Raw genomic sequence first — 13,531 nt, forward strand, 5'->3', positions numbered from 1 at the left:
CACAATGGCAGCTGTCGCCAACCCACTGGCCTGTTTCATTGCCATGTTTATGCCAATCAGGTACGTGTGACTAATGGAGCATTCGGAAAATTCTCATGTCCAAATATAAGCTGGTCAAAGGCTAAATATTTCTGTAATGACAATTACTGTAGCTAAGGCTCAAGAAGCATAGTAGCATGTATACTGGGGTTCTAATAAAAATACTTAATGAATAGTGTTATTTTAGCTAAATGTTTAAAGGGAAAGTCAACCCAAGAATTTTCTTTACAAGAATATGTTCTATGCACCCACTAGTCAAAACATGGCATTCTGATTAATATTGTGTTTGTGGAATATGAGTTAAGCAGCAAAATCCTCCCGTTTTTGTCCATCTCTGGGGCCAGCCATTTTGCCACTTGCCGCCAACTGAAAATGACATCACAGTTGCTCAGGGTGCAGGTAATGACCAATCACAGCTCAGCTTCAGAAAACAGGTGAGCCGTGATTGATCGTTATCCGAGCCCTGAGCAACTGTGATGTCATTTTCAGTCGACAGAAGTGACAAAATGGCCGCCCCAGAAATGGCTAAAATGGGTGGATTAAAATGGAAATCAACCCAAATGTATTTTTCTCAAGAATATGTTCCCAGCAGGCCCATACAATATGTTCTATGCACCCACTAGTCAAAACATGGCATTCTGATTAATATTGTGTTTGTGGAATATGAGTTAAGCAGCAAAATCCACCCCTTTTTAGCCATCTCAGGGGGCCTCCATTTGGTCCCTTCTGTCGACTGAAAATGACATCACAACTGCTCAGGGCTCAGGTAACGACCAATCACAGCTCAGCTTAAAATAGGTCAGCCGTGATTGGTCATTACCTGAGCCCTGAGCAGTTGTGATGTCATTTTGAGTCGACACAAGTGACAAAATGGCCGCCCCCAGAGACAATAACAGGTTCAAAACGTGTGGGTTAACTCTTACTCCACAAACTCAATATTTGTCTGAATGCCTTGTTTCAACCAGTGGGGTTGCATCGAACATTCTTGAAAAAAATATGTTTGGGTTGACTTCCCTCTTTAACTCTTACTCCACAAACGCAATACTTATCAGAATGCCATGTTTAGTCTAGTGATGGTGCATAGAACATATTATTGCAGAGAATTTTGGGGGATTGGCTTCCCCTTTAACTCATTCACTGCCAGACCCTCTTTTGCACTGTTTGAAAAACATTTGAAAAATATAAATAGGTTCCTGGGATTGAATGTCTGGACCGTGAAAAGACAAATATATTTGTCTTTAGCAGTGTTAAAGACTAAATAAAGACTGAAAACATTGATTTTCCTTTCATTTGTACTTCTTTGTTTCCAGGTCACTCATCTTCATGTGTCTTCTGACTGTGTTTGGCACTGGATTTGGAGCCTACATCATGGCAATGGCTGCTCTTAGTCCTTGTCCATTGCTGGTCCACAGTGCATCTGGAACTGCTGTTATAGTAAGACACTTTCAAGTCCTAAGATTTTTATCATAACACTTGTCACCAAGAACATTACCCCTACTGGACATAATAATATTTTTTTTTCTTTCCCGGCGCTAAAGGAGGTCTTATGGCCACAATTACATCAACGTAATGTGAAATACTGCCTACAAAAGCATGTTTTGTGCGTTCAAAAACGTTTTGCGTGTACAAAACCGTCCGCGCGCACATGATTGTTTTTATGCTTGCATCTGCTCTCTGCTACGTGTACAATACGCTGATTCACGCATGCAGTACAGGCCTGATAATTGTGCCACAATTCTTAACCAATCAGGAGTCGGACAGTGGAGCTAAATATGATTGGCTGTTCAATGTGCAATCGTAACTAGTAGGTACTTAGAAACTGGAAAAAAAAAACCTGCTGGTGTCTAAAGGGACAATAATGTTAAACCAAACAAAGATACTTGCAAAAAATATATTTTTGAATTATTACCATAACAATAAGAACAGCAAAGTGTGTTAGAATTCAGAAGAATACCAACCCTTCCATCGACTGTTTGTGTTTGAGGCTTCCCGGACGTCGACTTACTGCTGCAAAATACGATTGGATAGTAAACAGCGAATCAGAATTAGCCCTACTGTCCGACTCCTGATGAATACGTGGTGTAGAAGTAAAGGACTTTGCTGTCTTTGATGTGCTAGCTCAGATGTTAGCCGGCTCAGATGCTCAGCATTGCCATGAAGTCACAATGAGGATGGCCCCGCTAACAAGTTAAAGTAGAACTAAGACAACAGTTGGTCAACTCTATTGCATGCACTCCAAGAGAGTATTAGTTCATCAGTCAGTCTTGCAAATAAGCATTTACAATACTTCTTGAGCCAGGATCATGGATGTAAATTGCAAATTACACTGCATTACAGTGTACACAAAAACATTGTAAATTCATTGAAAATGTGTTTTATTACAAGATAATTTGAATAGTATTTTTCCTCTGGATAGTTGCTTCATTGGAGTGTATTTGTAATCCATTTAATAGTTTTCTTATTTTGATTAGATAACACACGGACATAATTGAATTTACATCAATATCAGTTGATAGGAATTACTTATCGTGATACTCTTTTAAGCCATATCGCCCAACCCACCTCATAACTGAGCATTATTACTTTTAAAGAGCATACTCTTGTATGGAGTAATAGTAAAAAGTGCAAGACTCACAATAGCCCACTGTTTTAATTAACATTGTAGGCTTTTGCCTATTAATTCATCTATGAAAAGTTACAACTTACAACAATGATGCCGTTCCAACCTCGAAACGTACCAGCACTGAAACTACGGTATTTAATATACAGTAGCTGTTAGGCAACCCCAAGTATTCACACATTTAAAGACAGAGGTTATTTTTCAGTCAGATGGCATCCTAATAGCTTGTAACACATTGACAGCGGCAAATGTTATGCTCTCAGACCTTTTCACCAGAAATGGCCAATGTTTGTAGTACATAACAACCATAGTTAATTGTTTTATTTTACATTTTGTCTTGTACCAGCCTCATTTATTATTGTTATTCATTTATTTTTGCATCTTGTGTCCTTCAGGTGCTGGTTTGGATCCTATTTGTTCTCTTCCTGTCCTATGTAAAGGTAATAATTGGAGTAATTCTACGGGATGAGGGCCATAGCGCCCTCGTGTGGTGTGGGGCCGTAGTCCAGTTGGGCTCCATGGTAGGTGCCCTTTCCATGTTTCCAATGGTAAGCGTCTATGGCTTTTTTAAGTCAGGCGATGCCTGCAACACGAAGTGTACCATGTGACAAAGAAAAATGTGAAAAACACTACTGTACAAACCAGAAATTTAACATGCACTTGTACTGTAATATGGGCACATTAGTGGGAGTGTTAAAAGGCCTTACGTATTCCAACTTTTGAACAGAGCTGAGTTGCCTCAGGTGTTTTATCTGCAACTCCATCTTGTGTAAACAGGCTTGGTAATATATGGTAGATTTCTTATTTCACTGCCTTTATCAGTTTTCTGAAAGAGTAAGGACCATTAAAAAAAGATTGAAGTATGTATTGCTGCTTTTTTTTTTTTACACTTGTTTTTTGTGTGTGTTCTTTTTGCATTATCAGTTCCTTAGCAAAAGCTAATGAGGTCAGCTATTTGTTATCATAATATGAAAGTATTGAAATAGTATTTTGAGTGTGCACCTCTAAGATGTGATAATTTTTTCTTTTTCTTTCTTTTTCTTTTTTTTTTTAATTAGGACGTTATCAGAGTACATTGTAAAGTACAAACTGCTGTATAATGTTACTGGAGTGGAGAAACATAAAACAATGCAAAATAAAACCAAAATGAAAATTCTTAGTATTTATATTTTCTTTAATGTCACCATTTCTAATATGTTTTAATCAAAACGCACACACGGACACCCCCCCGCCCCCCCCCCCCCCCCCCCCACACACACACATACACACCTCTTATCCATAGCATCATGCAAGAGAAATCCCTGATTTTACAGTGGGGTTTAAAAGGTGATTTTAGCTTCCAGGGAGTTTGGCCATTTAGGAGCAGCTTTAAAATTGAGTGAAAAACTTAACTCTGACTTTCCCAGCACTGGAATGGAACCCAGCTCCTGCACATCCAAAGTCAGGGTTACAATCCACTCTGCCTCTTAGACAGCTGCTGTTCATCATCAGTCAGTCTTTCAAAGGGGCTGAGGTTTCATAGGAATTAGACCTGCAAATGGTCACAATTTTTGACGACTGTCCCAAAATTCAGATGAAAAATTCAGCTGTCTGAAAGTGTGACCGCTGGTTTACAAGCAATCAGTTGTCCAAAGGAGAGTTTGGCTTCCATGCAGGGTATGATTTTTAAATATTGTGATAAAATTGAATAAAAAATTAAATGTAAGACGGCCTTTACGCAAATATGTCCGACCACAACTACACTTCTGCTGGTAATGAGGATTGCGGGCACAGCGACAGTGAAGACATTGAGGTAGTAGATGCTAACACTTACAAAAGGAGCAAAATGAATCTGAGTCACACACCTATTAAAAGTCCCAATGCTAAAAACGCGAAGAAGAAACAGGATGACATTAAAACAAAGGAGAAGAAGAATTGCGAAGGGGAGGAGAATATGAGTGTTACCATGCTATTCACGCTCTGACGGTAAAAGTGGATGGGCAGACTGAAGTATTGAAAAGCTTAGATAAACGTATTGAAGCAAACGCAACGGCTGCAAGAGAAAACAAGCAAGAAATTAACATGCTACAGAAGAAAGTTGAGGAGCTTCAAAAACAAAACAGCGATTTGAAAAGTGCATGTGAAGAGCAAGCTCGATACAAGAGGGGATGGAATTTGAGTCTTAACTGGCTTACCTGAAAAGGATGCAGAAAATATTTGTGAAGTCGTCATCGGAATACTTACCCGAGTTCTACCAATATCTGTGGATTGACTGCGTGATACAGTGGATATTGTCCACCGCCTGGGAAAGAAAAACGCCCCGGCTTCATCAAAAACATCGCGGGCAATTCTCATTCAGTTCGGGATGCGTACCATCCGTGATGAAGTATGGAGAGCATCAAGGCAGGTGAGAGTGTGCAGGGAGATGCACATTCGTTTCAAAGAAGATTTTTCCAAGGAGGACCGGGAAGCTCGCATTAAGCTGTGGCCACAGGTTCAAGAAGCCAGGAAGCAGGGGAAACGGGCCTTTTTGAAAGAAGAATATGCTCTGATCGACAATCAACGTGTGGATCCTGATTGATCATCCTTTTAAGGTTTGCTTTCATCCAGTGTTGGAATGATGACTTTTGTTGTTTTTGTCAACTTCAGAAAACTGAGGGTTGTTACTGGGAATCACACGCACACAAAAAAAGGAAGATGTTGAGGACATATGTGACACTCATTGCTGCACATCATTTTCTTTGTGCATACTTAGAATCTGGTGAATGTTATCTTTTATTTCGTTAAATGCTAGGGGATTAAAAGGCAATGTGAAACGAAAGGCAATTTTTCTTTTTTGTAAGGAGCAAAAGAGCAATTTTATTTTTTACAAGAAACTCATTCTGTGGACACTGACATTGCTTTCTGGAAACAACAGTGGGGAGACACTATATTCTTCAGTCATGGTACGTCACACTCTGCTGGAGCTATGATCCTATTCAACAGATTTTCTGGGAATGTAATTAACCATATAGGTGACATTAATGGACATAGGTTAATGGTGGTGATTGAAGTTGATAGTGTTAACTATATTTTGGTATGTGTGTATGGTTACAACCAAAGGACTCAAAACAAACAATATTATCAACCTTTAAGTGGGCTATTGGAAAACTGCAAAGTAATTTATAATACTACAAAGTCATAGTGGGTGGAGATTTTAATTTGGTCCCAGGTCTATGGTTGGATAGGCTTCCTTCAAGAGGACAATGCCACAATTTTGAGAAAATTTTGGTTGACTTTGTATCTCAGGGGATCTTAATTGATTTTTGGAGAATGAAGGATATTCTTACCAGAAAGTATACCTGGTATAGCTCTGCCAATAATGGACAGTGTTCAAGGTTAGATTATTGGTTAATCTCTACAAACCTGATTAATAAGGTTTATAAATGTGAAATTTCAGCATCTCTCTTGACTGACCATTGCTCAGTATTAATATCCTTTCGGTTAGGTGTATTTCAGCATATTTCTAACTCTATATGGAAGTTTAACAGCAATCTTCTTGAGGATAAAGAGTTCTGTAATGAAACAAAGAAAATGGTAAAGGAAAAACTAATGATTTGAAAATGTCACCTTTGATGAAATGGGAGTGGTTTAAATTCAAAATTAGAGAAACTGCTATTAGTATAAACAAAACCAATCCTAGAGTGAAGAAACAAAAACAGCAAGATATTATTGAAGGTATAAATAATTTGTGTCTACAAACAGAATTAACAAGGGAGGAACAATCTAAATTACCGCTATATGATCTGCAAAACCAATTAGAAGATTTATATTTGGAAAAAGCTAAAAGGGCATTTATTCGCTCGAGAGCTCGATGGTTGGAAGACGGTGAAACAAATACATCCTATTTCTTTAGTCTAGAAAAACACAGACAAACAAAAAAGAACATTCATAAACCGATGATTCATAATACTATCCTTGATAACTAAAAGCAAGTTAATTAGCAAATAAGAACATTTTATAGTAATTTGTATAAATCTAAATTTTCAAGGGAGAATTGTCGGTCATTTTTTTAGACAATTCAGGTAGGTAGAAAAGAAATTGATGATCATTTCATGCAACATATGGAGGATGACCTAAGAATAGAAGAATTAACGCCATTAAACGGATGTCGAAAGGGAGCTCTCCAGGGCTCGATGGAATAACTGTGGAGTTTTATCTTTTCTTTTGGAGCGATACCAGAGTGATGCTTTATAATCCTCTTGCAGAATGTATCTCAACAGGACACTGGTCTACTACTATGAAACAGGGAATTATCACATTAATCCCGAAACCGAATAAAGACAGATTTACTTCAAAATTGGAGGCCAATAACTTTATGTAATGACTAAATTGTTAGCACGTTTAATCTAAGAGATTAGATATGGGTTTAACAAATTTAATTGATGAATGTCAATCGGCTTTTATTAAGGGTAAGCATACATAATCATACGAGGCTCATTACTGATTTGTTAGATTATAGTGAATATGTTAGAACGGACAGCTATATACTCTTTCTAGATTTTTTTTTTAAGGCTTTTGATACCATTGAACATCCCTTGTTATAAGCGCTTCACTTTTGGGATTTTGGGAATACATTTTGTAATATTGTGAAAATGTTCTACACTGACATAAGCAGGTCTGTTTCCCTAAACCCTGGAGTGACCTAGATTTACTGTATTACGTGGTATTCGCCAGGGATGCCCACTTTCTCCAAAGCTTTTTATACTGGCAACACAACTCTTGACATTACTTATTAATAATGCTGGAAATATACACGGAATTGCCATTTTTGATAAAGAATTTAAGATAAGTCAATTTGCAGATGACACCTGTATATTTTTAAAGAATAGATTAATGGTGGACAAAACTCTCAATACCATTTCAAAATTTTCTAAAGCATCTGGATTACCTCTAAACATTGATAAATGTGAACTACTCCCTCTTCATACAACTACTGACACATCTGTTGCTTCAGTTGAAGTTAAATCTGAAATAAAATATTTAGGATTAACCATATCGAAAAATGTCACTACAAGAGAAGACACAAATATTGATAGCCGTATACTAGATATGAAGAAGTCACTTAGTCGCTGGTTGACTCGAGACCTTACTATTTTTGGCAGAATTACACTATCGAAAGGGGAAGGTATTTCCAAACTGATTTACCCTTGTCACTCTCTGTATATATCATCTAGAAATATTATAAAAGCTAACACTGTTATTTTTCAGTTCTTGTGGAGGAATAAAACCCATTATATTAAAAGATCCCAGCTTCTTAAGGAATATAATAATGGAGGTATTAAAGCTCCAGAATATTAATCTTTGATTGGTACCTTTAGAGTGAATTGGACCAAATCTTGTCTGTTGCAGCCCAACTCCATGTGGTTCTGTAACCAACAAGTAGAAGTAAAGCAGAGTCCTGATAGCAGTTTACTATCGGTCCAATTTATTTTTTCAAATTATAAATGGACAGAAATGCAATTTTACCTCACCTCTTTAATAACCAACAATTTGTAAATAATTTGAACCTTCAACACCAACAATCAATGACAAAAAAAAAAATGCCGACACGGTCTTCGCGCGCAAAAGAAAATAATGATAGGGAGGAATAATTTCTCAATGTCCTCAATGTCCAAAGAAAAATGAAGGCTGGCCAGCCAAAACCAAAATACTGTCCAGAGCTCTTATGTATGTGTGCAAAAGGATATTTGTGTATGTGTGGATGACAGTGGTTGCCTGGAGTGAGCGAGCAGAAAGCTGAAGATCCAGCGGTTATCCCCTCAAGGACCTCAGTCTGCAGCAGCACAAGTCCACCACGCTAACAGGAAAGCAAACTGAGACAATATGAGGTGAAGGCGGAGAGCACGAGCACGAGCCACAGTACTCCTCGACAGCTTCTCCACTCTGGCCTGAGCTCCCTCACAAGGGCACTAACATAAATCATGGTAGTGTCGTAAAACTGACATCTCCAGGTAAATGTATTTTTGATATATGCTTACACATATAAAATGAATGAAGTCTAATTTATTTTTCAAGGCTTTTATGTGGCAAAGGGATCACAACATTTCACGATGGACATGCACTACAAGAAGTCATCCAGTGCAGCAAGATAGCACGTCTTGTGGTGTGCTTGTTTGCAAAATAAGTCTTAATTGTACACACACAGTATTCATCATACTTTAACCTTTGTGGTAATTCATTTTGGTACCCTAAAATCCTAGCTTGCAGAGCTCCTCCTCTCCAAAACTGCCATGGACTTCGCTGTGGATCAGCAGGGAATTATAGCCCTTCGCCTGCACATAGCGGCGAAGTTAATGAAAGACACAGGTAAAGTATTTACTTCAGTATAAATTATTCATGTACTTGATGTGATATTTTATTTCACAGATTTGTCATGTGCAGAGTGTGTGGAAAGGAAAGTTCGGATGCAATTGTTAATTGGATAAGTCCTCACAAATTCCAGTTGTGATTTTATAATATGATGAAATGTGTAATTTTCTCTGTACCCCACAGATTGAGTGCTCCCGGTGCCATTAGTGGTACCACTGGAATTGTGTGGGGGAACCAAAAGAGGAAGAGTATTTCTGTTGTACGCTATGTATTTGATTGCAGCATCATTTGTTTTTTCATTTGTATCTTTTCAAAGTTATTGCCTTCCTCACCAAAATCTCTTGTCTTATCACCCTACTGGAGCTCAGTACTCTCAAAGCTGCATGTTTACTTGTCGTACCTGATCTGTAAAATTGAATCCTATTCTGGGTTCTCTATCAACTGGACAAGACAGATAGACCCCACATGAGTCTTGGTTCTGTTCAAGTTTTCTTCCTTGGAGGGAGTTTTTTTGGCTCCTGTACTACTTGCTTTTGCAGGGGTTCGTTTGGTTTTATAAAATGGGAGGGAAGCGTGATTGCATGTAAACCTACTCTGTAACCAAAGTGCCATGAATTTGTGTTTTTCTGTGTACACTATTAATAAAATTTACCTAAATTAACTTTACAGTTGTTTGCCTCCAGTTATTCATCACATTTTAAAGGTCCTTGAACTAGCAACACATAGCCAATGCATTACTCATCCCTGAAATAGTGGTGCACGCAAACTTGACCATTTAAACTGGGTTGGGGGGAAATGGTGGTTCTCTCTGCAAGGAATTGTATTTTGTACATATCCCCAAAGCCATAGGTGTCAATCCCCTAAACCACAGGTGTCAAGGCCAAGGCCAGATCTGACCCGCGACATCATTTTATGTGGCACGCGAAAGCAATTCATCTGTGTTGACTTGACATTTCTTTCGTATGACGTTTCTTTCAAATTGTCTTCACTTCTTACACCGCATATGAGATATTGCAAGCATCTGTTACCAATCCCTCCTTTATTTAGTGTCGTGTGATTTCAAAACTAGTTATCCGTCAATTTGTCGCCTATATGTGTTAATATGAGTCAATCATACATTTACATGGGTTCGCAGTCGGAACGGCCCTCTGAGCGACACCAAAATTATGATGTGGCCTGTGACAAAAATAAGTTTGACACCCCTGCCCCAAACCAATGGACATCACCCCGACTTTCACCTTTCGTTCGTCCAACGTCCAATGAATCGTTCACATTCTGCAAAGAGTGATGTTTTATCAAACAGTGCACCTTTACTGTCGTGACGATGCAATGTGGGCAGATTGTATATCCCACCCGTCCCCTATTGACCTCAACCAATTATGAAATTCAGTCCTCTCCAAGCTTTTATTAATACAAAAAGCGGATAACGATACTACTGGAAACATATTTGCTTTTGCGCTTCCACTTCCTAAATATGCTAAATTGAACGTTTCATAATTGCTTTTGGCCCAACTGTGAGGATGTCGGGTAGCCTATAAACTTTGCTGTAAAGTTTTTTTTTTCAACTGTGAACGAGACCATGTCAAGAAGTTGCTTCCCAGAAGCCAGTTGACACGCAAATGCCATGAGTGCTCCCAGCCATTTTTTTCATCTATAGGGGACCAGTTGCACGACGCCCATTGTAGTCCCTCGGATAGGCGAGTGACATGAACAGCGGTACAGTAATACCTTCCGTACCATTTTGACTTCATGGGTTCGAGTACCACAGTTGCCCAGATGTTTTGATTAGTTTATTTCTAACTTTTATTTGCCCACTTTCTTGCAGTCGATCCAGAGTGGGGAACGAGCCGCTGTTTATTGACTTTTACACTTGGGCTGAAATCGCCCTTAAACGAGACATACAGTATATAGAACACTCATTTCCGATCGCTGCAAAATGGTCGAATAATAAAAATAAGAATGTTGCTGTTGCCTAAGACGACAAGTCCACGTGTGCTGGTCCGCGTGCTTATTTCTGAATGAGTTTGGAAAACAGTGCGATCAGACGACAGACAGCAGTTATGCGTATATCTTCCTTTTCAGATGGAGCCGATTACAACATCGCCTCAAACATGTTGATGCTTCTTTTTGACATCACATATTTTTACATCCATGCACGTATTCATCACTCATCTGCGATTTCGGCGCATCAGTGTCAGCGGGAGTGTCAGGTACAAACTTTAATTTAAGGGAAAAACAACACGATCGTGACCATGTCAAGTTGCTTCCCAGTAGCCAGTTAACATGGGCGTATACCAGATTTAACACCAGATTAACTTGTCCCACCTCGCCGGTGTACTTATTCCGATCTACAAGTATCAATTGTGCGCCTCCGAAAGTGTGTCAGCTCGTGGCGTAGTGCTAAGGCAGCGGCACAGGAGCCATGTGTTGCTTTATTGTTCCCTGCGTCATGGGTTCAAGTACCGCCTTCCTCTTCTATTTTTTTGTTTGTTTTAATTTTCGCTCTGTTTACAATTACCTGTAGCCATGAATCGGGAGTCGTAAACGAGACGTTTGGTATCATGTGTTTGTTGAGGATTTGAACAGGTATGCACTTGAACAATTTCCATGTAGCTTGTGACGAATCTGCAGAGAGGAAACACTAAATGACTTTTTGACATTGCCATAACGGCCACGTCTGGAATTGCGAGCAAGTTATTCTGGAAGCCAGTTGAACTGTAACACCGGCATTTCTAAAACATTGCATCTACGAGCTGATGAAGTTGAGCGCGCGTGACTTCAATCCATCCATTATCTATACCGCTTCTCCTCACAAGGGTCAATTTGCTGCCAGCCAATCGCAGGGCACACAGAGACAAACAAACAACCGCGCTCACAATCACACCTAGGGGCAATTTAGAGTGTCCAATCAACTTACCATGCTTATTTTTGGAATGTGGGAGGAAACCGGAGGACCCGGAGAAAACCCTCGCAGGCACGGGGAGAACATGCAAACTCCACACAGTGAGGCCGGAGCCGGTATCGAACCCACGACCACTGAACTGTGAGGCGGACGTGCTAACCAGTCGATCACCATGCCGCCCTCTTCCATCCATCCATTGTCTATACCGCTTCTCCTCACAAGGGTCGCGGGTCGTGCTGGAGCCTATCCCAGCTGTCTTCGGGCAGTAGGCGGGGGACACCCTGAATTGGTTGCCAGCCAATCGCAGGGCACATAGAGACAAACATCCGCACTCACAATCACACCTAGGGGCAATTTGGAGAGTCCAATCAACTTACCATGCATGTTTTTGGGATGTGGGAGGAAACCGTACTACCCGGAGAAACATGCAAACTCCACACAGGGAGGCCCACGACCTCTGAACTGTGAGGCGGACGTGCTAACCAGTCGACCTCCATGCCGCCCTCTTATTACATTCAATTCACGTCACTTCAATGTCCATAATATGTCCCATTGACTCCCATTATAAAGCATGATTTTTGACGCACTGTAAACCCGATGTGTTTTCGTGCATTTTCAATGATTACCCGATGAAAACATTGTGTGACAGGTCTCCTAAGCCGTGAAAATCTAAAATTGGAGTTTACAGTATTAACAGCCCTAATCCGCCAGGTGTTGCTAGAGGACAACTAATGATTTTGCTTCGAAATGACGTATATGCTCGTGGCATGAGTTTGCATGAGCCGATTTTTTTTCCGGGTCACCTCTATTTGAGAAAAGACGGTTGTGTGCGTGCACGTACAGGAATATACACTCACGTACACGCGCCTCAGCCGTGCACGCGTGCAAGTGAATACGTGCGCTCATATTGGAAAATGAAAATGCTGTATGCAAATGGGATCTCATTGCTTTCGCTGGTGTATGCGCTGTGAGTGGCGCTCCATGCATAAAAAGCTGCATTGTGATTGACAAGAAACGTATGTGTGCGCGTATGTGTGCGCGTGTGTGTGTGTGTGTGAGATGAATGGGACAATCATGACAAATAGTGTTTTAGTGAAGTAAGAGTACTTATCAAATGTTCATGCGTGGATATGAATGTGTGCGTGCACGTGCACATGCACGGACGTTCACACGCACGCGCACACAAGACTTTCAGGCTGTGTACGTGTGTCTGCTTACATCAACTCACAGACTTATACTGTGCAGTGAGACTTTGTGAGTCCCATTATAAATCATGATTTTTGATGCACTATACACCTGATGTGTTTTCGTGCATTTTTCAATGATTACCGAATTAAACTATTGTGTGACGAGTGTACTACACAGTCAACGTATAAAATTGTTGTTGAGAGTGTGAACAGCCCTAATCCTCCAGGTAGTGCCAAGATAAGAACCTTCTGATTATGCTGGGGTCATCCCAGTAGTGTTTATGCTTCCGGGGTGACATTGGCTGCGCTAAATTTTGCTTTGCCTTTTCAGACATGTGTAACTACACGCACATACATTCACACACGTCAGCCGTGCACGTGTGTGCAAGGGAATATGTGCGGTCATATTGCGAAATGCTTTCTGCAAAACTGCACGTTTGTTGCATGCGTTCT

General features: G+C 40.0%; 1 protein-coding gene across 1 annotated transcript in view; it reads left to right on the forward strand.

Moving 5' to 3' along the window:
* Positions 1-3,815, forward strand: part of slc52a3-2b (solute carrier family 52 member 3-2b) — an 8,325-nt gene extending 4,510 nt beyond the window's left edge. Inside the window, exons 2-4 of the mRNA XM_086037950.1 lie at positions 1-60; positions 1,350-1,473; positions 3,055-3,815. The exon at positions 1-60 is cut by the window's left edge and continues 1,022 nt beyond it. Of these exons, the coding sequence (XP_085894076.1) occupies positions 1-60; positions 1,350-1,473; positions 3,055-3,267 (397 nt within the window). The 3' untranslated portion in view covers positions 3,268-3,815. The remainder of the gene's footprint in view (positions 61-1,349; positions 1,474-3,054) is intronic.
* Positions 3,816-13,531: the final 9,716 nt, after the last annotated feature.

The sequence above is a fragment of the Filicampus tigris genome, chromosome 8 (genome assembly GCF_054856515.1).
Source record: "Filicampus tigris isolate MCC_2025a chromosome 8, RoL_Ftig_1.0, whole genome shotgun sequence".
Taxonomy (NCBI): Eukaryota; Metazoa; Chordata; class Actinopteri; order Syngnathiformes; family Syngnathidae; genus Filicampus; species Filicampus tigris.